The 25,752-nt window shown below is 46.5% G+C and overlaps 1 protein-coding gene across 1 annotated transcript in view; it reads left to right on the plus strand.

The window, feature by feature from the left end:
• The window catches only part of BMS1 (BMS1 ribosome biogenesis factor), a 64,052-nt gene that overhangs the window by 14,550 nt on the left and 23,750 nt on the right, over nucleotides 1-25,752 (plus strand). Inside the window, exons 7-14 of the mRNA XM_060241028.1 lie at nucleotides 2,318-2,439; nucleotides 3,578-3,774; nucleotides 6,765-6,904; nucleotides 8,394-9,166; nucleotides 13,700-13,801; nucleotides 15,392-15,546; nucleotides 20,442-20,523; nucleotides 23,217-23,293. Of these exons, the coding sequence (XP_060097011.1) occupies nucleotides 2,318-2,439; nucleotides 3,578-3,774; nucleotides 6,765-6,904; nucleotides 8,394-9,166; nucleotides 13,700-13,801; nucleotides 15,392-15,546; nucleotides 20,442-20,523; nucleotides 23,217-23,293 (1,648 nt within the window). The remainder of the gene's footprint in view (nucleotides 1-2,317; nucleotides 2,440-3,577; nucleotides 3,775-6,764; nucleotides 6,905-8,393; nucleotides 9,167-13,699; nucleotides 13,802-15,391; nucleotides 15,547-20,441; nucleotides 20,524-23,216; nucleotides 23,294-25,752) is intronic.

The following is a 25,752-nucleotide window of genomic DNA, read 5'->3' on the forward strand; positions in this document are numbered from 1 at the left end:
GGCTCTCCTTTCTGAAGCTAGGCAGGTAGTGACCTGAGAAAGGGCCTTCTCAGTTGTTGCCCCAGAACTCTGGAAGTCCCTCCCCACAGAGGTTCATTTCCCTCTGTTGATGTTTTCTGCCAGTGGGTAAATTTTAAATGTTGTTTTTAATTGTTCAGATGTTTTAAAGGTAAATGGTAGTCCCCTGTGCAAGCACCAGTCGTTTCTGACTCTGGGGTGACGTTGCTTTTACAACGTTTTCGCAGCAGACCTTTTTACGGGGTGGTTTGCCATTGCCTTCCCCGTCATCTACGCTTTCCCCCCAGCAAGCTGGGAACTCATTTTACCGACCTCGGAAGGATGAAAGGCTAAGTCAACCTGGAGCCGGCTACCTGAACCAGCTTCCGCCAGGATTGAACTCAGGTCATGAGCAGAGGGCTCCGACTGCAGTACTGCAGCTTTACCACTCTGCGCCATGGGGCTCTTCAGATGTTTTACTATTGTCTTATGCATGCTGCCCCTTGGGACCCTGTTTGGGTGGAAAGGTGGCATAACAATGCTTTCTAAAATTGAATTGACCCACACTACATGTGTCGTAAGGAGTCTTATACCAGCTGGGGGATGTATGGGAGAAGTGGCTGTAGTTTGACCGCACCATCTGCAGAATCTGAGATAGCTTTTGAGATTGTTGTATAAATGGATTTTCTGAATTTATTAATTTTTGTTCCCCGGCCTGAGCCCATTGAGGGAAGGGCGGGTTATAAATAGAAAATAATGAATAAAAATAAATAAAATAATAAAACAACACCAGAAGGAGCTGTAGCAGAAATCCACAGGCTCACTTAACCATCTGCGAGCCTCTCCCCAGCACAGTAAGCTAGTTAGGATGAGCCTAAGGGACATTCACAGTTGAGTGTATGCTGCCAAAGGATAGAAGAAGAAGATGATGATGATATTGGATTTATATCCTGCCCTATATTCTGAATCTCAAGAGTCTCAGAGCAGTCACAATCTCTTTTACCTTCCTCCTCCCCCCACAACAGACACCCTGTGAGGTAAGTGGGGCTGAGAGAGCTCTCCCAGAAGCTGCCCTTTCAAGGACAGTTCTGTGAGAGCTGTGGCTGACTCCAAGGCCATTCCAGCAGGTGCAAGTGGGGGAGTGGGGAATCAAACCCGGTTCTCCCGGATAAGAGTCCACACACTTCACCACGACACCAGACTGGCTCTCCAGTCTCAAAGCGGCATGGGGTTGCCCCTCACGGGACAGTGTGATGGATGCACCCAGAGTGAGACGACAAGGTTTTTCAGAGCACACTGCAGTCCCTTTCGAGTCTCCCTAGCATGCCCTGGCACACAGTTAGGAAATGGCTGGTGGATATTCTAATGTTGGGGCAGTTGAAATTGCTTGGCCCACCCTTTGGTGATGGGTAAGCTGTGAACAGCCCAGACTAGCCCAGTCCTGTCAGATCTTGGAAGCCAAGCAGGGTCAGCCCAGGTTGGTTGGGAAACCACCAAGGAAGTCCAGGGTTGCTACACAGAGCCAGGCGCTGGCAACCCATCTCTCAGAGTCTCTTGCCTTGAAAACCCTGCGGGATCTGTGACTTGATGGCACTTTGCACCACCTCTGAGCAGCTGTGTGGCACTGCTGCGGGCAAATGCCAGGGAGAGGAGTGTAAAATTCAACCATGTTGCAATACTAAAGAGTGGGGACAGCTTAGGGATGTAAATTGATTAAGGTAAGCACTCAAAAGAGGGAGGTTTACAAGATGATGCATGGGATAGAGAAGGTGGAGGAAGAAGTCCTTTTCTCCCTTTCTCACAATACAAGAACTCGTGGGCACTCCATGAAATTGCTGAGCTGCCGGGTTAGAACAGATGAAAGGAAGTCCTTCTTCACCCAAAGGGTGAGTAACACATAGAATTCACTGCCCCAGGAGGTGGTGGCGGCTACGAGCATAGACAGCTTCAAGAGGGGATTGGATAAACATATGGAGCAGAGGTCCATCAGTGGTTATTAGCCACAGTGTATTGTTGGAACTCTCTGCCTGGGGCAGGTGATGTTCTGTATTCTTGGTTCTTGGGAGGGGCAACAGTGGGAGGGCTTCTAGTGTCCTGGCCTCGCTGGTGGACCTCCTGATGGCCCTTGGTTTTTTGGCCACTGTGTGATGGAGTGATGGACTGGATGTGCCATTGGCCTGATCCAACATAACTTCTCTTATGTTCTTATGAGAGCGATGCCTATAATATCAGGTTAAAGTAGCGTGCCTCGTATTTCCCACATTGTCCTTCCCAAACTTTTGGAAACCGTAACTCTGAAACCTCTTCCTGTATTCCGTAGGATGGAAGACCTGACGAACCCAGAAGTTGTCCGAGTTAATCCGAAGTGCGATAGGAAGGTTTCGCTGTATGGCTACTTAAGAGGAGCGCACCTGAAAAACAAAAGCCAGATACATATACCAGGTGGGATGTACTCCTTCCTCTTTCTCTCTCTGTGTTGTTATTAAAGGGACTCTCAAGTCTTAATAAGACTTTATGCTTGTACGTTAATCCAATTGAATGTATGGTTTTGAAAAAAATGAATCCAGCCAATCAGGGATTGAGGGGGTGTGGTTTTTGGCCCTGGCTCCAGGCTTGTGGAACTCTCTGCCAAATAATATCGGTACCCTGCAGGATTTAAGGCAGTGCCGCAGGGCCTACAAGGCAGAGATGTTCCGCCAGGCTTTTGGTTGAGGACGGTGATAGAGGTCTTTTCTTTCTCTTGGCCTCCTTCTTACCCTGACGGTGAGGTGGCAGCGTGGTCCAGAACTGGCTTAAAATTTGATTTATCGGTGCCGTCTGGGAGACGAAGAAGAAGACTGCAGATCTATACCCCGCCCTTCTCTCTGAATCAGAGAGCAGCTTACAATCTCCTTTATCTTCCTCCCCCACAACAGGCATCCTGTGAGGTGGGTGGGGCTCAGATATCCTGTGAGGTGGGGCTGGGGCTCTCCCAGCAGCTGCCCTTTCAAGGACAACTCCTGCGATAGCTCTGGCTGACCCAAGGCCATGCTAGCAGCTGCAAGTGGAGGAGTGGGGAATCAAACACGGTTCTCCCAGATAAGAATCCACACACTCGACCACTACACCAAACTGGAGATGTTTTTAAGGTTGTGTTGAATGATTTATTATTGCGGTTCCGTGATGGGTACAGTCTATTTTATTTGCTGTTGTGCGTTGCTGGAGCCCTGTGAACTTAGAGGTTGGGTGATCCATAAATTTAATTTATAAATCAATAAATATAAACAGTAACATAATTTGTGGCAGGCTCTCATGAGTCATTCCTTCTGTATCTGAAGTGAGCAGTGAATCCCAGAAGCTCCTCCCCTGCCACAAATTTTGTTAGCCTTTCAGGTGCTACTGGAGTTTTGCTCTTCATTTGATCCTCGCGACAACCCTGTGAGGTAGGTTGGGTTGGGAGTGTGCAGCTGGCCCAGCGAGGTTCCGTAGCATAGCGGAGATTTGAACCGGGACTCCAATATCCTAGCTTCTACACCCCCACTGACCCTACCATTATTAATGGTCCCTTGTCTGGCATCTCTTGTGATTTTTCTTCCGTCAGGTGTCGGGGACTTCACAGTGAGTGACGTCGCTTTCCTGCCAGACCCCTGCGCTCTTCCTGATCGCCAAAAGAAGCGGTCCTTGAACGAGAAGGAGAAGCTGATCTACGCTCCACTGTCAGGCCTCGGAGGTTTAGTCTATGACAAAGATGCCGTTTACATAGACTTGGGGGGAAGTCATGCCCGGCGAGACGGGGAGGTAAAGGCAAAGGGTCCTGGTTGAATCCTTTCCCCCTGCTGTGTAACAGCCACTTCTTGCAGGTTTCTTGTCCATTCGCCATTGTCCAGTTCTTTGACATTCTTGCCTGCAGCAAACTTCCCGAGGGGCTTTTCTCCCTGCGGGGAGACAATCACTACTTCCACTTCTACTGCAGCTCAGGAGCCACATGTGGCTCTTTCACACATATTTTGTGGCTCTCCAAGCCCCCACTGCTCCGTTGGCCAGCTTGGAAGAAGGTATTTTTAACCTATAAAGAAAGGTTAAAACGCTTGGGGCTCTTTAGCTTGGAGAAACGTTGACTACGGGGTGACATGATAGAGATTTACAAGATAATGCATGGGATGGAGAAAGTAGAGAAAAGAAGTACTTTTCTCTCTTTCTCACAATACAAGAACTCGTGGGCATTCAATGAAATTGCTGAGCAGTCAGGTTAAAGGATAAAAGGAAGTCCTTCTACACCCAAAGGGTGATTAACATGTGGAATTCACTGCCACAGGAGGTGGTGCCGGCTACAAGCATAGCCAGCTTTAAGAGGGGATTGGATAAAAATATGGAGCGGAGGTCCATCAGTGGCTATTAGCCACAGTATGTGTATATATATACGTGTGTGTGTATATGTATGTGTGTGTGTGTGCGTATACACACACATATGCTGGCCACTGTGTGACACAGAGTGTTGGACTGGAGGGGCCATTGGCCTGATCCAACAGGGCTTCTCTTATGTTCTTATGTGACACAGAGTGTTGGACTGAGGGGCCATTGGCCTGATCCAACAGGGCTTCTCTTATGTTCTTATGTGACACAGAGTGTTGGACTGGAGGGGCCACTGGCCTGATCCAACAGGGCTTCTCTTATGTTCTTATGTGACACAGAGTGTTGGACTGGATGGGCCATTGGCCTGATCCAACATGGCTTCTCTTATGTTCCTATGTGACACAGAGTGTTGGACTGGATGGGCCATTGGCCTGATCCAACAGGGCTTCTCTTATGTTCTTATGTGACACAGAGTGTTGGACTGGATGGGCCATTGGCCTGATCCAACAGGGCTTCTCTTATGTTCTTATGTGACACAGAGTGTTGGACTGGATGGGCCACTGGCCTGATCCAACAGGGCTTCTCTTATGTTCTTATGTGACACAGAGTGTTGGACTGGATGGGCCATTGGCCTGATCCAACAGGGCTTCTCTTATGTTCTTATGTGACACAGAGTGTTGGACTGGATGGGCCATTGGCCTGATCCAACATGGCTTCTCTTATGTTCTTATGTGACACAGAGCGTTGGACTGGATGGGCCATTGGCCTGATCCAACAGGGCTTCTCTTATGTTCTTATGTGACACAGAGTGTTGGACTGGATGGGCCATTGGCCTGATCCAACAGGGCTTCTCTTATGTTCTTATGTGACACAGAGTGTTGGACTGGATGGGCCACTGGCCTGATCCAACATGGCTTCTCTTATGTTCTTATGTGACACAGAGTGTTGGACTGGATGGGCCATTGGCCTGATCCAACAGGGCTTCTCTTATGTTCTTATGTGACACAGAGTGTTGGACTGGATGGGCCATTGGCCTGATCCAACATGGCTTCTCTTATGTTCTTATGTGACACAGAGCGTTGGACTGGATGGGCCATTGGCCTGATCCAACAGGGCTTCTCTTATGTTCTTATGTGACACAGAGCGTTGGACTGGAGGGGCCATTGGCCTGATCCAACAGGGCTTCTCTTATGTTCTTATGTGACACAGAGTGTTGGACTGGATGGGCCATTGGCCTGATCCAACATGGCTTCTCTTATGTTCTTATGTGACACAGAGCGTTGGACTGGAGGGGCCACTGGCCTGATCCAACATGGCTTCTCTTATGTGATACAGAGTGTTGGACTGGATGGGCCATTGGCTTGATCCAACAGGGCTTCTCTTATGTTCTTATGTGACACAGAGTGTTGGACTGGATGGGCCACTGGCCTGATCCAACAGGGCTTCTCTTATGTTCTTATTTGGTTCTTAAAATCACTTCGCCAAGCTAGCTGATGGCTTGGAGAATGCATTTGAAGTTAAAATTGCTTTCTTTACACCTCCCCCCCATCTGTTTGCTTTCCCCCCTCCTTCCCTTCCTGTCTTGAGTCTCTCAAACATCTGACGCATATTTGGTCTGGCTCTTATGTTAAGCATGTTTGGCCACCCTGAAGTCTTAGGCAAACACACCTGTGGTATAAGTCTGCACTTAAAACATGACTATTTTCCATCATAATCCGTTGGTTGGAAATTGCAGTTATTGGTAATCATAGAGATGAAAGGTACCTCCAAGGTCTTCTAGTCCAACCCCTTGCACAATGCCCCCTGCTGAGCTTTTTAAAGTAATGGAATTCTCAGTAATTAGTAACGAGAGTAACACAGCAGTATTGCCATTGATGGCTTATGGCAGGGCTCCTCAAACCCATGCTTGCGGGTGACATGGTGCTGTTTGACACTTTTCTGGTGCTCACCAAAGGTTTTTAGGTAATGGGCAGGACCAGGTGGGGCTTTGGCCCAGCAAGGCTTCTGACCAGAGATTGGATAGGTTGTGCAGATTTTTAAAAACTTTGCTTAAGCACCAGCTGCCACCACAGCACAAATATCTTCTCTGTGTGGTTGAATGGAAGCTGTGGCAGCCATTTTGTGGCTGGCTTCACCGCCTCAGGCAGCCATTTTGTGGCTGGCTTCACCGCCTCAGGCAGCCATTTTGTGGCTGGCTTCACCGCCTCAGGCAGCCATTTTGTGGCTGGCTTCACTGCCTCAGGCAGCCATTTTGTGGCTGGCTTCACCGCCTCAGGCAGCCATTTTGTGACTGGCTTCACTGCCTCAGGCAGCTCTTTTGTGGCTGCATCCACCACTATGTGTCAGAATTCCAGAGGAGCCCACAGGCTTTTTAGGATCAGCAGGAGAGCCAGGAAGTAAACAGCGAATGAAACCATTTTGTTTTGATTTGTCAGGAGGAAGCAAGGCCGAATCATGAGCTGGTCCAGAGCCTTATCTCCATGCATTCCACCATTGATGCCAAGATGGCTTCCAGCAGAGTCTCTCTCTTCATGGATTCCAAGCCACTAGGAACTGAGGACATTGAAAACCAAACGTAAGTTTCAGTGTTCTGATCAGTTGAGGGCCTTTCTGTGTATGCGCAAGAGAGAAGCCGTTGCCTTAATCTTTGCTTACCTCAGCAGCAGCAGGGGTCAAAAAGTAGGATTTTCAGGGCAAGAGATGTTCAGAGGCGGTTGTCCATTGCCTGCCTCCGTGTAGCAAGGTTTGACTTCCTTGGTGGTCTCTCATCCAAGTACTAACCAGAGCAGAGCAAACTTAGGTTCTGAGATCAGATGAGACTGAGTTAGCCTGGGCCATCCAGGTCACAGCAAGAGACATACAAAGGTGGTTTGCCATTCCCTGCCTCTGTGGCAACCCTGGACTTCCTGAGGCCTCTCCCATCCAAGTGCCAATGAGGGCCAGCCCCGCTTTGCTTTTCAAGATCAGGCTATTCTGACCCATGCAGGTCAGGGCTTAGTTTCTGAAAGCGTGCTTTGGCCTCAAGGCTTACCCTACTCAGCTTCCAAGATGAAGCTGCCTTCTACTGAATCAGACCCTGGGTCCATCAAAGTCAGTATTGTCCACTCAGACTGGCAGCGGCTCTCCAGGGTCTCAAGCTGAAGTTTTTCACACCTATTTGCCTGGACCCTTTTTTGGAGATGCCGGGGATTGAACCTGGGACCTTCTGCTTGCCAAGCAGATGCTCTACCACTGAGCCACCATTCCTCCCCTTAGACACATGAGCATATGAAGCTGCCTTATACTGAATCAGACCTTTGGTCCATCAAAATCAGTATTGTCCACTCAGACTGGCAGTGGCTCTCCAGGGTCTCCAGCTGAGGTTTTTCACACCTACTTGCCTGGACCCTTTTTAGTTGGAGATGCCGGGGATTGAACTGGGACCTTCTGCTTACCAAGCAGATGCTCTACCACTGAGCCACAGCCCATTCATGGCTCTCCAGGGTCTCCAGCTGAGGTTTTTCACGCCTGCTTGCCTGGATCCTTTTTAGTTGGAGATGCCGGGGATTGAACATGGGACCTTCTGCTTACCAAGCAGATGCTCTACCACTGAGCCACCAGCATATGAAGCCGCCTTATACTGAATCAGACCTTTGGTCCATCAAAGTCAGTATTGTCCACTCAGACTGGCAGCGGCTCTCCAGGGCCTCCAGCTGAGGTTTTTCATGCCTTTTTGCCTGGATCCTTTTTAGTTGGAGATGCCAGGGATTGAACCTGGGACCTTCTGTTTACTGAGGAGATGCTCTACCACTGAGCCACAGTCCCTCCCCAGAGATACAGCAAGAGTGGGCTAGCCTGGGCTATTCAGGTGTGGGTGTGGTGTGAGTTACAGCTAAACAGACTCAGCAGACCCCTGCCGGCTTCCTTGTCATGATGATAGAATGGGTTTCTCGCTCTAGAGAGAATTTGTGGTGGGGGGGGAAGGGTGTCAGTGCTGTGGCGTTCTTTTTAGTCTTGCAAGGATTGAGTAGGCTGTGAAAGCTTAAAATTGGTCTTTATTTTTATTCCCCCCCTCCTTTGGGAAGGATGTTTACAATGCCTAAAGAGGAGAAGAAAATGGACCCTCACACCGGGAGGATGCGTCGGAAGGCAGTGTTTGAAGACGAAGACGGGGAAGATGGGGAAAGCGAAGAGGAAGAGGAGGAAGAAATGTCCGTGGAGGAGAACGGGGAGGAGAGCGATAGTGAGGAAGAAGAGGAGGAGGCTCACAGAGAACAAGGCGGTCGAGATCTGGGAAAGGAACCAGCTCCGAGAACTTGCAAGCGCTTTAAAAAAACAGTGGAACAGGCGACTCCTGGAGAACTGCCCGCTTTTGCCGACAGTGATGACGATCTGGAGGTGAGCTCAGGCGACGAAGGAGAAGCTGTCCTTGATGAGAGCATGGAAGAGGCAGATGGAGAAGGACAAACAAGCGACGAGGAGGAGGGTACCGATTCTGGACAGATGGCCAGAAGTGCAGATCTGTTCGGTCGGCCCACGCGCCGTGGAATTGACAAGAGAGGCAGAGTACCGGGAAGCAATGGGGAAAAGGTAGCTCTCACCACAGATTCTGGAAATGGCACAGCGGAAGAAGTGTCCGGATCCGAATTGGATGAGGAGGAGGAAGGGGGATCGGTGGAAGACTCGGGCACTGAAGAGTCTGACGGAGAAGATGTTCCAGAGTCCCAGGCGCAGAGCATTGGAAATAAGAACCCTGAATCAAAGTCCATAAAGGAGGAGGAAGAAGATGACGTTGAAGGTCTATTGAAAGAGGAAGAGGACTATAAAGAAGCGTCTGACTTTTCTTTAGATACAGCTGGTAAGGTCCTTGCTGTGTACGCTTGATTTCTTTATATTTAATGAGGAATGTCTGTTTCTTAACATAAAAAGAGCTCTGCCGGATTGGGTCAGTAGTCCATCTAGTCCAGCATCTTGTCTCACGCAGTGGCCAGCCAGTTCCTCTGGACGGCCAGCGACAGGGCAGAGAGGCCGAGGCCTTCCCCTGAGGTTGCCTTTTGGCTCTGGGATTCAGTGGATTAGAGCCTCTGAATGTGGAGATTCCCCCCAGTCACCATGGCTAGTAGCAGCGTTCCTGCAGAGTCCTGTGAGCCAAAATTCTACTTTGTGAGTTCCTGGCATTAAAGCTGTGAGCTGCTGCATAAATTATTGTGCTCTGGGGCCATTTTTCCTGAGCTAAGAAAAAAAAGGTGTGAGTTGGAGGCTAAAAATCCGGAGCTAGCTCATGCTAACAGCTTAGAGGAAACACTGGACCCCACTAAGTTAAATGAGTCTTTCAGTGCAGTCAATGTATTTATTTATTTAATTTATACCCCGCCCTCCCCAGCAAGGCAGGCCCAGGGCGGCTCACAGATTAATAATAATAATAATAATCAAAGATTTCAGGTTTTCACGGCTAGCATCATCATTAGGGTTTGTAGAATCTTTCGGGCTCAAGTGCCGTGTTCTACAGTAGAACACGGCACTTGAGCCCGAAATATTCTACAAACCCTAATAATAATAATAATAAATTTTATTTATACCCCGCCCTCCCCACCGAGGCAGGCTCAGGGTGGCTTACAGGACATGGCAAAAGCCATTAAGGGTCACGCAGTCAGATCAGCGTGACCGTCCAAGGTAAAACAACAGTAAGAACATAAAAACAAGCTACTTTATAAATTAGTGTGTTCTGGGGTCATCCTTTCTGAGGCAAGACAAAAATGTGCGCGCTGGAGGCTAAAAATCTGTGAGCTGGCTCACACTAACTCAGCTTAGAGGGAACACTGGCTAGTCTGTTGATGATGATAATAATAATAATAATAATATTTTATTTTTATCCCGCCCTCCCCACCTCGGCAGGCTCAGGGCGGCTGACAACATTTCATAAAAACATACAATAGTAATCAAAACAGTTAAATTGAACAATATAGAACATTATAAGACATTGAACTTAACAATTTTAAAACCAGTCAATACAACTGATACAGTTAATAACTTCATCTGCCAGTACTGATGGAAATTGACGCTAGTTCTGCTAGTACCAGCAGCGCGGTATAGATCTTTAAACCGCATTTGGCGGATCCTTAATTCACGGTCCTCTCTAGCAGTCCGAATGTGCAAGTCTAAAACTGATAGACTTCTCCATGAATCAATTAAATTTCCTTTTAAAACTTTGTTCCTGTGGCCCTCACTACATCCTCTGCCAGTGAATTCCACCTTTTAACCACTCTCTGTGTTGTAGTATTTCCTTTTATCTGTTCTGAACCGACTGCCCATCAGTTTAATTGGATGCCCTCATGTTCTAGCGTCTTGGGAGAGGACGTAAACTCTCTGCACCCCATGCATTGTTGTTTTATAAACCTCTGTCATGCCCCCCCTCCCACTCAGTCATCTGTTTTCTCAGCTGAAAACTCCTAGCCTTTCCTCATCGGAAAAGTGCTCCCCCCTGATAATCTTAGTTGCCCTCCTCTGCACTTTTTCTTCCCGGTAGTAATGCTAGCCCTAGTTACTGTGGACATTTCTGCCTCTTTTTGGATTGCTTAGGAAAAAACACTCCCTCTTCCCTTTTACAAAATAGTAGCCATGTGTAATGCAAACTGCATTCGCCAAAACACCTTGAATAAGCAATACACGAATGCCTTTACAAAACCATCCCGTGTGCAATGTGGCTACTGGCCAGAATTCACAATGATTTATGATGAATCCGACGAAAAACAGAACCGGTCCACTTTCATTTCGGATGTACTATCCTTCCTCAAGGATAGTCTTGTCATAGATCCAAGCAGGCAGCCGTGTTGGTCTGAAGTAGCAGAACAAAATAGGAGTCGATTGCACCTTTAAGACCAGCTTAGTTTTATTCAAAACGTACGCTTTCGTGTGCTCTAAGCACGCTTCATCAGACGAGGAATCCGGCACAGTGAGCAGAGCCACCCATAGCTGGTAGGCAGTGGCCCAGAATGCAAAATGGTACAGATCTAAGAACCAATGACAGTGAAGTAAAATTATCTGGTAAAATGGTACAAATATAAGATTTTTTCTTATCATATATTTTGGAATAGTAGACTTGAAGTGCCAAAATTTCCTGGCTTCCTTAAGTTCTTATTTATTTTTTAATTTTTATTCCTGGAACGCCCCTACCAATTTGTATCCATCAGCATTCAGCTGCGGGATGGTTTTGTAACTGTATTAGTGTATTGTCTGTTCAAGGTGTTTTGGTGAATACAGTTTGTATTACGCATTGTTACTGTTTTGTAAACGGAGAGAGTGGGTTTTCCCCCCTAAGTTTCTCTACCTCTGTGATCGTGATCATCCCTGACGTCTTTTTGGTCTTCAGCTGAGATGTGCTGCGCCAGTCAACCATTCCTGATAGATTTACTGTTCATTTTCATTATTTTTGTATTACATATTGAGTGTGTCAAGTGGCACCTTTAAGACCAACCAAGTTTTATTCAGAACACAAGCTTTTGTGTGCTAGAAGCACACTTCATCAGACAATTCAGAAAGCTTGCGTCCTGAATAAAACTTGGTTGGCCTTAAAGGTGAAACTTGATTCCTACTTTGTTTTATTGCTTCAGACCAACCAAGATTTGGGGGGGGGGTGTGTGTGCTGAAGCACCAACGCAACTGCCCACTTGGATCTGTCTATATTGTGTGTGTCAAGTCGACGGATTCAAGAACGAGTCAAAGTTGATACTAAGACTACATTTATTGATAACTGGTACTCTGGCGCAAGCCTCTAGCTTGCTAAGAATGAAACCAATACATTGATACATGGGTTTTAAGATACACTTCCAAAACATTCCTACGGTGGGGGTTCCAAGAGGAAACGTTCACACATAACTACAGGATACTTTCTCACGCAGTTTTCTAGCCATTTGTCCTTGCGTTATCATGCAAGGCTTCCTCCCACCTCAGGCCCTGAGAAGGTGCCGACTATTTCTTTCACACCAGTTGCAAATCAAGAAATGGAAAAAGGGGGGGAAGGGAACGACTAAGGGCAAAACATTAGCAGCAGTGGATCCATTATGATTTTAACCAAACCTGATATAACAGGCCAAAATCCCCCCAGTCTTTATACAGAATTAGTCGATCTTGACATAGTGTGCTTATGTGCTGTCAAGCTTACGGTGACCCTAGGATTTAATGACCTCCAAAACATCTAACGTTAAGAGCCTGGCTCAGGTGTTGCAAACTGAAGGCTTCCTTTACGGAGCCTGCTTATCTCGTGCTGAGTCTTCTAGTGAAAAGGGGATCACATGAGATGCGATTTCAGGCACTTTCACACACACCCTGGCTAATGCACTTTCAATCCTGTTTCAGTGCCCTTTGCGGCTGGATTTTACTGAATGCAGTGGCAAAACTCACTTGCAAACAATTGCTAAAGTGAATTGAAAGTGCACTATTCGGCATATGTGAATGCACCCAGTTTGGTGTAGTGGTTAAGTGTCTGGACTCTTATCTGGGAGAACCGGGTTTGATTCCCCACCCCTCCACTTGCACCTGCTGGCATGGCCTTGGGTCAGCCATAGCTCTGGCAGAGGTTGTCCTTGAAAGGGCAGCCGCTGTGAGAGCCCTCTCCAGCCCCACCCACCTCACAGGGTGTCTGTTGTGAGGGAAGGAGATAAAGGAGATTGTGAGCCGCTCTGAGACTCTTCGGAGTGGAGGGCGGGATATAAATCCACTATCTTCATCTACCTCACAGGGTGTCTGTTGTGGGGGAGGAAGGTAAAGGAGATTGTGAGCTGCTCTGAGACTCTTCGGAGTGGAGGGCGGGATATAAATCCACTATCTTCATCTACCTCACAGGGTGTCTGTTGTGGGGGAGGAAGGTAAAGGAGATTGTGAGCCGCTCTGAGACTCTTCGGAGTGGAGGGCGGGATATAAATCCAATATCTTCTTCTTCTTCTTCTTCTTCACCCGCAAGCTTCATTTGAAAAAGGAGAGAGTAAAATATCTTTAGAGGTGAATACCAGCAAGGGCAGTTTGGATATTAAAGGTGGATCACCGCCTCCCCAAAAGCTTACCTAAGAACCCTGAATCAAAGAGAGCCAGTTTGGTGTAGTGGTTAAATGTGCGGACTCTTACCTGGGAGAACCAGGTTCGAGTCCCCACTCTTCCACTTGCAGCTGTTGGAATGGCCTTAGGTTAGCCATGGCTCTTGCAAGAGTTGTCCTTGAAAGGGCAGCTGCTGTGAGAGCTCTCTCAGCCCCACCTGCCTCACAGGGTGTCTGTTGGGGAAGAAGATAAAGGAGATTGTAACCCGCTCTGAGACTATGATTCAGAGAGAAGGGCAGGGTATAAATCTGCAGTCTTCTTCTAACACAGTCAGGTAAGCAACACTGTCTTTTTCTTTCAGGTGCACTGAAATGGAAAGAAGACCTTACGCAAAAAGCAGCGGAAGCATTTCTGAGACAGCAGCAGTCAGCTCCCAGTCTCTGTAAACTTGTTTATGGGACAGGTAAGAAAACCTCTCCAAACACTTTGCATCCTCTGATCCTATAAAGCGGTTATCAGAACAGACCTGGAACAGGGAAGAGGGAAAAAAGAACATGACAGTCAGAAGTTGTGTGCATGTAACCTTTTTTGTAGCCTTTTGTTCGTATACACCTAAGTATACACCTATTGCTTCATATTTTTTTAAAAATGTAGTTATTTATACATTGCTTTTCTCCCTGGTGAAAGAGCCCCGTGGTGCAGAGTGTTAAAGCTGCAGTACTGCAGTCCTAAGCTCTGCTCACAACCTGAGTTCGATCCCGGTGGAAGCTGGGTTTTCAGGTAGCCGGCTCGAGGTTGACTCAGCCTTCCATCCTTCCGCAGTCGGTCAAATGAGTACCCAGCTTGCTGGAGGGAAAGTGTAGATGACTGGGGAAGGCAATGGCAAACCACCCCGTAAAAAATCTGCTGTGAAAATGTGAAAGCAGTGTCACCCCAGAGTCAGAAACGACTGGTGCTTGCACAGGGGGCTATCTTTACCTTTTTACCTTTCTCCCTGGTGAGTATCCAAAGCAGCTTACAACAACATTCTCCTCTCCTTATTTTTTTATCCTTACAACAGCCCTGTGAGGTAGGTTAGATTGAGAGAGAGAGAGAGTGACTGACCAAGATCCCTCAGTGAATTTCCATGGCAGAGTGGAGATTTGAACCTGGGTCTCCCAGATCTTAGTCCACTTAACTACTATACAATACCTTAGCCCCTTGGCAACCCTGACGGTCTTAAACAAGTAAGTATCCTACTAACTTCTGGGGAGGGTAGGATAGATATCCAATAAAATAAAATAAAAATAAACTCTTTCTCAGGTTCGGGCCGGTCACCCAAATCCTGTTTATTTGAAACATTTATCGGCCACCTCTCTCCCTTGTAGGACTCCAGACAACTTGCAAAACAAATAAAACATTATTAAAAAACCCAACAAAGAACTCGCTTACTCAGATGCAGGTTAAATAAAACCTGAATGAAACCTCCTGAAGACTTGAGAGCGAGGGGGCCAGATGCACCTACCTCCCTGTGTTTATTCCGTAATCATGGGGCTGCCACTGAAAAGGCCTTGTTTCTGTGATTGGTGGGGCAATCAGGAGGGCCTCTCCCTGGAACCACAATAGACATTAGTTGTCAGTTATCTGAAAGTCGGGCTCCCGACCAACGTTCGCTCTAAGCTGCAGAGTCTTGTGAGCAAAAATTCTATTTAGTGAGCTACTGGCATTGAAATGGTGAGCTATTGGCATTAAAGTTGTGAGCTGCATCAATTATTGTGCTCTGGGGTCATTCTAAGACAAAAATGTGTGAGCTAGCTCACGCTAACTCAGCTTAGAGGGAACACTGCTCCTGACATACAGATCGAATACCAGCAAGATGAGTTTATTTTCCTGACTTTTTTAAGGCTTACCTTTCTGTGGTCCAATTCATAAAAGAGCTACCAGGGGCAGTATTTCCGGAGTGTTCTTTTGTTCCTGTGAGGCTTGCAAACCTACCTTGCAAAGTCTTGAAAAGTTATTGTAACTCTGGTATTTTTCTTAATTTTTTTTTTTTTGCTGCTGCTGTTTTATTCAGTGGCTGAGGATGAGGAGGATGAAGGTGAAGCCGGCGGGGAGCTCGGAGGGCTCTTCCGTGTCAGTCGGCCCGACAACGAATCCAAGCGAAAAGCCAACGCCCTTGACTGCTCCAAATTCCCGGTGGAAGCCCCCAAAGATTGGGACTTAGATGAGGTACGCTTTTGTTTTTAAAGTTAGAACATAAGAGAAGCCATATTGGATCTGGCCAGTGGCTCATCCAGTCCAACAGTCTGTGTCCCACAATGGCCTAAACCCAGGTGCCAACAGGAGGTCCACTAGTGGGGCCAGTTTGGTGTAGTGGTTAAGTGTGTGGACTCTTATCTGGGAGAACCGGGTTTGATTCCCCACTCCTCCACTTGCACCTGCTGGAATGGCCTTTGGTCAGCCATAGCTCTGGCAGAGGTTGTCCTTGAAAGGGCAGCTGCTGTGAGAGCCCTCTCCAGCCCCACCTACCTCACAGGGTGTCTGTTGTGGGGGAGGAAGATAAAGGAGATTGTGAGCCGCTCTGAGACTCTTCGGAGTGGAGGGTGGGATATAAATCCAATATCTTCTTCTTCTTCTAAACCCCTCCCACTGTTGCCCCCCCAACACCAAAACTACAGAGCATCAGAGCGTTCCGTATGTGGATCCAATTCCTTCTTGAATTCACTGCCACAGGAGGTGGTGGAGGCTGCAAACATAGACAGCTTCAAGAGGGGACTGGAGAAACATATGGAGCAGAGGTCCATCAGTGGCTATTAGCCACAGCCTATTGTTGGCACTCTCTGACTGGGGCAGTGATGCTCTGTGTTCTTGGTGCTTGTGGGGACACAGTGTCAGACGATGGAGGTTAATCTGCCTCCTCTCCCCAAACTCCATCCCCAAGTCACTGGAAATTTCCTAGACTGAAGCTGGCTGCCCCAACTGTAGGGAAGCATGGATATTATACCCTGACGCCATCCCTCCACTCTCCAAATTTCACTTGCTTTATGAAGAAAGGATAAAGAGGTTAGGGCTCTTTAGCTTGAGGAAATGAAGACTGAGCGGGTGACGTGACAGAGGTTTGTAAGATTATGCATGGGATAGTCAATCCTGTTTGAAATAATTGTCTGAATACACTATATTTTTAATATGCTAGCTGTGATAATTTCATGCCAAGTAAAATTGTCCATAGTCATATTTTATGTTCCTAAAGTAACAGAATGATTTTTAATCTGGAAAAGAAAAAAGAAGTGCTAATGTAGCATTTTTCCCCCCAATTTTTCCGAAGATTTCTGGGGTTTTTTCTGAAAAAAAAAGAAAAGAAAAAAACTGTGTTTTTTTTTCCTGAGCTTCAAAATTTCTGGAAATTTTACATCTCTACTCAAAGCAAGAGTGGAGCTAAGAAAATTCTGGGAGATCATGAAAGCCAGTCATTTTTGACAGAGATGTTCAGCCCAGATTGAACGGTTTCATCCCAGCTTTGAAAGTGCCCCATTTACGGGACTTCCGGGGTTGGAAAATGCCGAGCTGAGCTGCTTCTCAGAAGGGGAGCAGGCTGGAACTTCTGTTCGGGGTAGTGGAAGGCAATCTAATGCCTACTGCCTACTTTTCTCAGTCAGAGATTAGTCCAAGATATGCAAAGGAAACTTTGAGGAGATTTACTTTGGCTAAAAGGGAGTCCTGGGGGGGGGGGCGCTCCTTTGAGGCTTTGAAGGGTCTCCAGAGACGAGTTGCATTTTCATCATCTGCAGAAATTTCCAGAGTCATTTATTTGACTTAAGCTTGACAGGATCCTAATCTTCTTTGATACTACTAAACATCTAAAGCTATACAAGACCGGTGTTGATCTGGATAACTACAGAAAAGGTACAGATCGCTATCTTTCATTCTGGGACTAATTAAAGTTAAGCAAAATAAAATCAGAAGGTGGGAAATTGAAATCTAGAAAGCTTGGAAGAAGAAGGGGAGAAGGGGCGAAATTTGGACTTTGTAAATTTGAAGGACAGTGTTGAAAACTGGAAAGGAATTTATTGTTTGGTCTACTTTCGGTTTTTGAGAAAAAGCCCCATCGTCATAGAACTGCAGCTTCCACAGTCAACACAGGAAATACGTCAAGCATCGTGAGATCTTTCTACCAGCGAAAACGGGATTTGGTGGCAAGTAAATCAGGAAGTATTGGATGAAAAAGGGAAATCATTGAAGCAGCCAGCCTACTCTAGGACTATAATATAGAAAAACATCGGCAGCCATTGGGGATGAGAGAAAGCCGTTATGGATAGTGCCAGCAGAAGTAATAAAAATAACAGCTGAGATGGGTGAAGAAAAGTGGTTGTCATACAACCAACTATTAAAAATACAAAGCGGCAAAATAGAATTGAAAACGGCTGAAGAACTAAATAATAAATATGATTGGTTTCAAATGCAACAAATAAAGAGCTTGGTGGAAAAGGATATTAAAACTGAAGGAATAAGAAAAGAGCAAACAGAAATGGGAAGAGTTCTGCTTGGAGATAATGAGAAATTAATTTCAAAAATATATAAATTACTTCTAAAATGGTCTACGGAAGATGAAGTACTGAATTCTCAAATGATAAAGTGGGCAATTAATGTAAATAAAGAAATACAGATGGAAACTTGGGAATATTTGTGGAAGAATTCTATTACGCTTTCGACATGTCACAGTATTAAAGAGAACTGTTTTAAAATGATGTATAGATGGTATATGACTCCTAAAAATTTGGCAAAGATGAACAATAAGATGCCAGATGTTGGAAATGTAAAAAACATGAAGGTTCTTTCTACCATATGTGGTGGAATTGTGAAAGAGCAAGAAAGTATTGGCAAATGATTCAACAAGAAATTTCTAGGATCTTGGGATATGAATTTAAGAAAGTTGCAGAGACTTTTCTGTTGGGATTACAAATGGAAACATTTCCAAAAGAAGATAGAACCATAATCTGGTACTTGCTTTCAGCTGCTAGGACATTGTATGCGCAGTTGTGGAAGCAAGAAAAAATACCAGAGAAATGGGATTGGATTGTAAAAGTTATGACATGGAGTGAGATGGACAAATTAACAAGAATTTTGAGAGACTATGATTTAGAAGTTTTCACGATGGAGTGGAAAAAGTTTAGAAGGCATGTTGAGAAAGAGTGGAAAGTAAAAGGACATTGGACAATTCTTGATAATGATTAAGTATTAGAAGGAAGAAGGATATTAATCTTTGTTTTTATTAGTTAAGGGTGCCTTTAAATATTAGTATTTTAAGTAACTAACACCGGCGGGGGTCAAGTAACGGGGGGAGGGGTGGTTAGAAAGTAACATATGGGATAGATAAAAAAAGAAGTTATTAATGATGCAAGAAATAGATATTGTTACCATATGTTACCAAATAAAATTGTTTTAACATGGAAAGTGCCCCCATTTATGCCTGCTCACCTTGGCAATTAATTCCCCTCAGAATGGAGGGTTTCTCCACCTTGAACCAGCTCCTTGTCGCACAGGCTTGGGCCTTGGGGGAGGTCTTCTGACAGGACATGGGGAGGGAGAAGCTCCCGTACTGCCCTGCCTTCCCCTGGCACTCCTCACAACTGTTCTTCCTCCCTTGTTGATGGCCTCACCGTGGCAACAGGACCCCACCCTCTGTGTTCCAGAAGCCAGGAGGGTCATCGCAATGGGACAGGCAAAGTGGGTGTTCCTTCATATGTTGATCCACTTCCCTCTTGAATTCACTGCCACAGGAGGAGGCGGCTGCAAGCGTAGCTCCAAGAGGGGCCTGGATCAACATCTGGAGCAGAGGTCCATCAGTGGCTGTTAGCCACAGGGTATAGATGGAACTCTCTGTCTGGGGCAGTGATGCTCTGAATTCTTGGTGCTTGAGGGGGCAACAGTGGGAGGCTTCTAGTGTCCTGGCCCCACCGATGGACCTGCTGATGACACCTGGTTTTTTGGCCACTGTGTGACACAGTGTTGAACGGGATGGGCCATTGGCCTGATCCAACATGGCTTCTCTCTTATGTTCTTATACTCTTCCCTTCACTATCCAAAGTAGATACATCCAAGTGGGCAGCCATATTGGTCTGAAGTAGTAGAACAAAATAGGAGTCAAGTGGCACCTTTAAGACCAGCTTAGTTTTATTCAGAACGTAAGCTTTCGTGTTTCTCAGAGTGGCTTACAATCTCCTTCCCCTCCCCACAACAGGAACCCTGTGAGCAGTTTTCCCTCTAAGCTGTGGAGTCTTGTGAACAAAAATTACACTTTGTGAGCTATTGGCATTAAAGTTGTGAGCAACTGTATAAATTAGTTTGCTCTGGGGCCAGTTTTTCCTGAGCTAAGACAAAAATGTGTGAGCCAGAGGCTAAAAATGAGCTAGCTCACTTCAACTCATCTTAGGGGGAACACTGTCTGTGAGGTAGGTGGGGCTGAGAGAGCTCTGACAGAAACTTCTCTTTCCAGAACAGCCTCCGACAGAGTTAGGACTGACCCAAGGTCACTCTAGCAGGTGCATGTGGAGGAGTGGGGAATCAAACCCGGTTCTCCTAGATAAGTGTCCAAGCACTTAACCACTACTCTGAACTGGATCTGAAAAACCTGGTAGCCAAAAATCATCTTTGCTTAACTGGTGCTTTAGAAGGGGCAAGAAGAGACTGTTCCAAATTCATGGAAGAACAAGTGACTGGCTGTAATTCAAACATTTAGTTTGTGAGCTCTGTACTAAAATGGTTGCAGCTAACGAGGGTCAGAGGTAGTGCAGTTTCATAGCTGCATTGAGGCCATTGGACAGCAATGAAGATCCTGTGAATTTAGGGGGAGGTATTTGCGAGTTTCCTGCATTGTGCAGGGGGTTGGACTAGATGACCCCGGTGGTCCCTTCCAACTCAGGAGGTGGTGGGCTCTCCTTGGAGGTTTTTCAACAGAGGCTAGATGGCCATCTGACAGCACTGAAGATCCTGTGAATTTAGGGGGAGGTGTTTGTGAGTTTCCTGCATTGTGCAGGGGGTTGGACTAGATGACCCTGGAGGTCCCTTCCAACTCTATGGTTCTATGAGCAAGCAGGCGCATTGACCCGGCTCTCTTGTTTTGGCAGGTTATGGACAGCATCCGGGACTGCTTTGTGACTGGAAACTGGGAAGCCGATAAAGACGCGGCCAAACTATTGAAAGACGACGGTAAGGCGTACACTTTTCTTTGATAATTCTTCCGTCTGAATTGTGTAAGTGAGTGCTCCGGAGCAAGCTTCGCTATTGGAAGGACTCATGGGAGAACTTTCCTTGGGTTAAGGGAAAGCAATTTTAAGAAGAGTAGGTTTTTATACCCCGCTTTTCAATGCTTTAAGGAAACTCAAAGTGACTTACGATTACTTTTCCCTTCCTCTCACCACAGCAGGCACCTTGGGAGGAAGCTGGGGCTGAGAGAGTTCGGACAGAACTGTGCCGGGCTCAAGGTCACCCAGCAGACTTCATGAGAGAGGAGTTAGGAGTCAAACCCAGTGGTCCAGACTAGACTTTGCCAGTCTTAACCACTATATCACATTGGGGTGGTGGGATAGGCTCGTTTAGTAGCCGCTGGTGGCAGAAATGGAGAAAAGATGAACACATATCCTTTACTCAGGACAGCTTTTCTCATTGTTTCCCTTTCGATTTAATTTTCTCACCAACAAACCTTGTTAAGGGGGGTAGGTCAGGCGGAGAGATTGTTTTGACCACGTTCCCCAGTGGCGCTGGACCTTCCAAGAAGATCATCCCCTTAACTCCACAAAAGCTCGTTGGTCCTGTAGGGTTGGATCCAGGCTAAATTTTCCACTAACAGAAAGAGTGAAGTCCTTTCTACCCATTTTCTCTTCCCGCTGCAGCCCCCCCCCCCCAGTTTGCCCCTCATATTGTTCCTGAGGAGACTTCCCCATGGTGTAATGTTTTGGGGAGGTCTGTGGGCTGCTCTGGGGTGGGGTGGGGGAGGCAGGAACCTTCTTTTCCTCTGGAGGAGAAAAATGTCTTGCCTGAGCAGAACAAAGAGTCTGGATCTGACTCATGAAGCTGCCTCCTACTGAGCCAGATCTTGGACCATCATAGTCACACTCCAGCAGGGGGTCCCAGGGGCTCAGGCCAAGGATCTTTCAAATTATCTAATTCTGGGGTGTCAAACATGCAGCCCGTCGGCCAAATCAGGCCTCCAGAGGGCTCCTATCAGGCCCACGAGCAACTCACTGTCGTCTGCTTCCTTCTCCCTCTCTCGCTTCCTACTGCGTCATGGCTTGCTTTGCCAGGCTTACTCAGTCAAGCTACGGAGCAAAGCCTCTATTTTCTCCATTGGCTGACCAACACATGAAGCAGCTTATGTACAAAGGCTTGCAGTGCCCAGCCATTTCATGTTTCCCTCTGGGTCTTAGCCTCAAAGCACTGACCTTGAGATTCTGTCAGGAATGTCAATAAAGTCAAAAGTAGGTTTTCAGCTTACAGATACTCAGCTGAACAAGACCTGAACAGCATACTCAGAATGGCTACAGCACAGACGTCATCTCCAGATTTTGGTGCAATAATCTAGAGCAAGAGGTGCCAGTTATCAGAGACTGTTAATTTAAAAAAAAAAAATTGCAAGAGCGCTAATCTTTTAAGCATGTTTTAATTTTTTTTTAAAAAAATCCTTGTGTTTGTGTCCTTTATAAAGTTAATATCTCTGCTACCTAGCATTACATTTTATGAGACACATGGCCCGGCCCGACAAGGTCTCGTTTATGTCAGATCCGGCCCTCATAACAAATGAGCTTGACACTCCTTCCAGTGCCTGATCCTTTATGAGGGAAATGCTGGGGATTGAACTGGGACCTTCTGCATGCCGAGCGGAGGCTCTACCGTTGAGCCACGGTCCCTCCCCTTTAATGGCTCCAAGTCAGCCCCCTAGTAGTACTGGTTGTCTTCTGTGGTGGACCAGTAGGTTTCAGATCTTCTGAAAGTACTCCAAGTGAAGTAATTTGAGAGAAGCCCGCAGTGGAAGCGAATATCTTGCCATTTGTGTGCAGCTGGAAGCTTTGGTAAGCTGACGGGTGATGGCACAAGAAAGCCTGTTGGTTGATTGCAGAGATTTTTTTTTAAAGTTACACCGTCAATAATATATTACCAGAGAATCCTCAGTATTGGGGAGGGACGATGGCTCAGTGGTAGAGCATCTGCTTGGTAAGCAGAAGGTTCCAGGTTCAATCCCTGGCATCTCCAAAAAAGGGTCCAGGCAAATAAGTGTGAAAAACCTCCGCTTGAGACCCTGGAGAGCTGCTGCCAGTCTGAGTAGACAATACTGACTTTGATGGACCCACGGTCTGATTCAGTATAAGGCAGCTTCATATGTTCAGTATAGATCTATGATTTATTTTTAACTGAATGACTGTAACTTTTGGGCTTTATAAGTGAAAAATTACTAAACTGTAAAATTACTAATTAGGAAAAAAGGAAAGGTCCCCTGTGCAAGCACCAGTCATTTCTGACTCTGGGGTGACGTTGCTTTCACAACGTTTTCACGGCAGACTTTTTTACGGGGTGGTTTGCCATTGCCCTCTCCAGTCATCTACACTTCCCCCCAGCAAGTTGGGGACTCATTTTACCAACCTCGGAAGGATGAAAGGCTGAGTCAACCTCGAGCTGGCTTCCTGAAAACCCTGCTTCTGCTGGGGATCAAACTCAGGTCGTGAGCAGAGCTTAGGACTGCAGTACTGCAGCTTTAACACTCTGCACCACCTAGAATTTAAAGTATGGCAACGTAACATTTAATTCGTTCTAGGTATTATTTAATGTTTGTATCTGAGCTTTAAAATTAATAATAAACGTTATTGCACTATAAAAAAAATAGTCACACAATATTCTGCTTTTTATAGAAGAGCTCTATGGTGATTTTGAAGACCTGGAAACAGGAACCGTACACAAAGGCAGGCCGGATGATCAAGGAGAAGAGGTTTGAGAAGAGGGTTTGGGGTTTTTTTGGGGTAAATTAGATGTTTCACAAATGGAGCATATTTAAAAAAAGCTTAGATAAGCGCTGTCCATCATGCATTTGCCCACTCCCCTTGTAAAGCCTTCCAAATTGGCAGCCATCACTGCATCCTGTGGCAGCGAGTTCCACAAGTTAACTACGCTCTGGTGTGAAGAAACACTTTCTTTCTCTGCCCTGAATCTCTCACCCTTCCACATCCATGGATAACTCCAGATTCTCCAGAGAGGGAGAAAAGTGTGGTCAGGTGTTGATCGAGCTATCACCTATTTTTTTTCCTCATCGTCTGTGAGCATGAAAAGCTTTATTCAAAAGTGTCCCTGGTCTGTTGAATGCTGCCGGTTTTCAGTGTTTTCGCTGGAATGGGGGACTCAGTATCATTCTTGAACTGTCCAATGGCTCTGAGAGGCGCACAACCCATCACTTCCGGTTTCCTTACTTTGGGTAACATCAGTAGGCCAAAATAACCCCTGGAGTGCTTTGTAGTGATATGGCACTTGGGAGAACCACCAAGGTTTCTGTAAGATACTTGCTTGCTAGCATATGAAAGCTTGCTAGCATCTGGAGAGCCAGTTTGGTGTAGCGGTTAAGTGTGCAGACTCTTGTCTGGGAGAACCGGGTTTGATTCCCTACTTCTCCACTTGCACCTGCTGGAATGGCCTTGGGTCAGCCATAGCTCTGGCAGAGGTGTCCTTGAAAGGGTAGCTGCTGTGAGGGCCCTCTCAGCCCCACCTACCTCACAGGGTGTCTGTTGTGGGGGGAGAAGATACAGGAGATTGTAAGTCACTCTGAGTCTTTGATTCAGAGAGAAGGGGAATTTACAATAGCTACTATTCTGGGATTCCATGTCGACTCAAGTCTCTTTAAAAATTCTACAGCCCAAGTTTGTCCAAAGGGAGCTAAACCAAGATCAGTCTTTCTTGCTCCCAATGTTCATATGCGTATCTAAGCTCCAGTCACTTCCTTAGGTAAAGTCTGTGCCTTATAGAGTGATGCGGAGCGCTGGTGAGCAGATAAGAGAATCCACAGAAAATGAACTGGCGAGAAAGAAAACTTGTCCTTCTAGAACTTAAAGACAGTTTTGTACGCCTTTGTCAGCTCGATCCCTCATAGTAATACAAATATTCTTCTTGGAGCCACAGAGAGACATCAGGCCCAGTGGTAGGGGTTCTGCCGCTCCTGGCAGACCCCCACACCACGACCCCCCCAAACTCCCCTTTGGAATTTTTTTCTCACTCGCGCTACGCACGTGTGCGGCACAATGACATCACTAAATGACGTCACCGTGCAGGGCGGCATGGGGGAATCGAACCCGGACAACTGCTTGGAAGGCAGCTATGCTAACCACTATGCCACCAGCGCCTGAAGGGCGGGGTCTAAATCTGCAGTTCTTCTTCTTCTAGTCAAGCTGCAATCAATGAGACATTTGAAACTTCAAGGACATTATAAAATTTGTAATGTCTGAACGTCCTGAGTAAGAATGCCTGAGGACCGTTTGTTTCTTCTGCTCGAGTCTAGTTGCAGTTTAAAACAATGCAACCATCCATAGATTAGGATTAAAAATGCGATTCCCCTTTTAACAGTCCGAAGTGGTAAAGTCCATTGATCCAGGTCCGAACTCTGCCACCTCGTCCTGTTTCACTAGTGCAGGTAGCAAACTGAGAACAACAAAGCAGACATTTTCTTCTCTTAAGAACATAAGAGAAGCCATGTTGGATCAGGCCAATGGCCCATCCAGTCCAACACTCTGTGTCACATAAGGACATAAGAGAAGCCATGTTGGATCAGGCCAATGGCCCATCCAGTCCAACACTCTGTGTCACATAAGAACATAAGAGAAGCCATGTTAGATCAGGCCAATGGCCCATCCAGTCCAACACTCTGTGTCACATAAGGACATAAGAGAAGCCATGTTGGATCAGGCCAATGGCCCATCCAGTCCAACACTCTGTGTCACATAAGAACATAACAGAAACCATGTTGGATCAGGCCAATGGCCCATCCAGTCCAACACTCTGTGTCACATAAGAACATAAGAGAAGCCATGTTAGATCAGGCCAATGGCCCATCCAGTCCAACACTCTGTGTCACATAAGGACATAAGAGAAGCCATGTTGGATCAGGCCAATGGCCCATCCAGTCCAACACTCTGTGTCTCATAAGAACATAAGAGAAGCCATGTTGGATCAGGCCAGTGGCCCATCCAGTCCAACACTCTGTGTCACATAAGAACATAAGAGAAGCCATGTTGGATCAGGCCAGTGGCCCATCCAGTCCAACACTCTGTGTCACATAAGAACATAACAGAAACCATGTTGGACCAGGCCAATGGCCCATCCAGTCCAACACTCTGTGTCACATAAGAACATAAGAGAAGCCATGTTGGATCAGGCCAGTGGCCCATCCAGTCCAACACTCTGTGT

This window comes from Heteronotia binoei, chromosome 6, assembly GCF_032191835.1.
Source record: "Heteronotia binoei isolate CCM8104 ecotype False Entrance Well chromosome 6, APGP_CSIRO_Hbin_v1, whole genome shotgun sequence".
Lineage (NCBI taxonomy): Eukaryota > Metazoa > Chordata > Lepidosauria > Squamata > Gekkonidae > Heteronotia > Heteronotia binoei.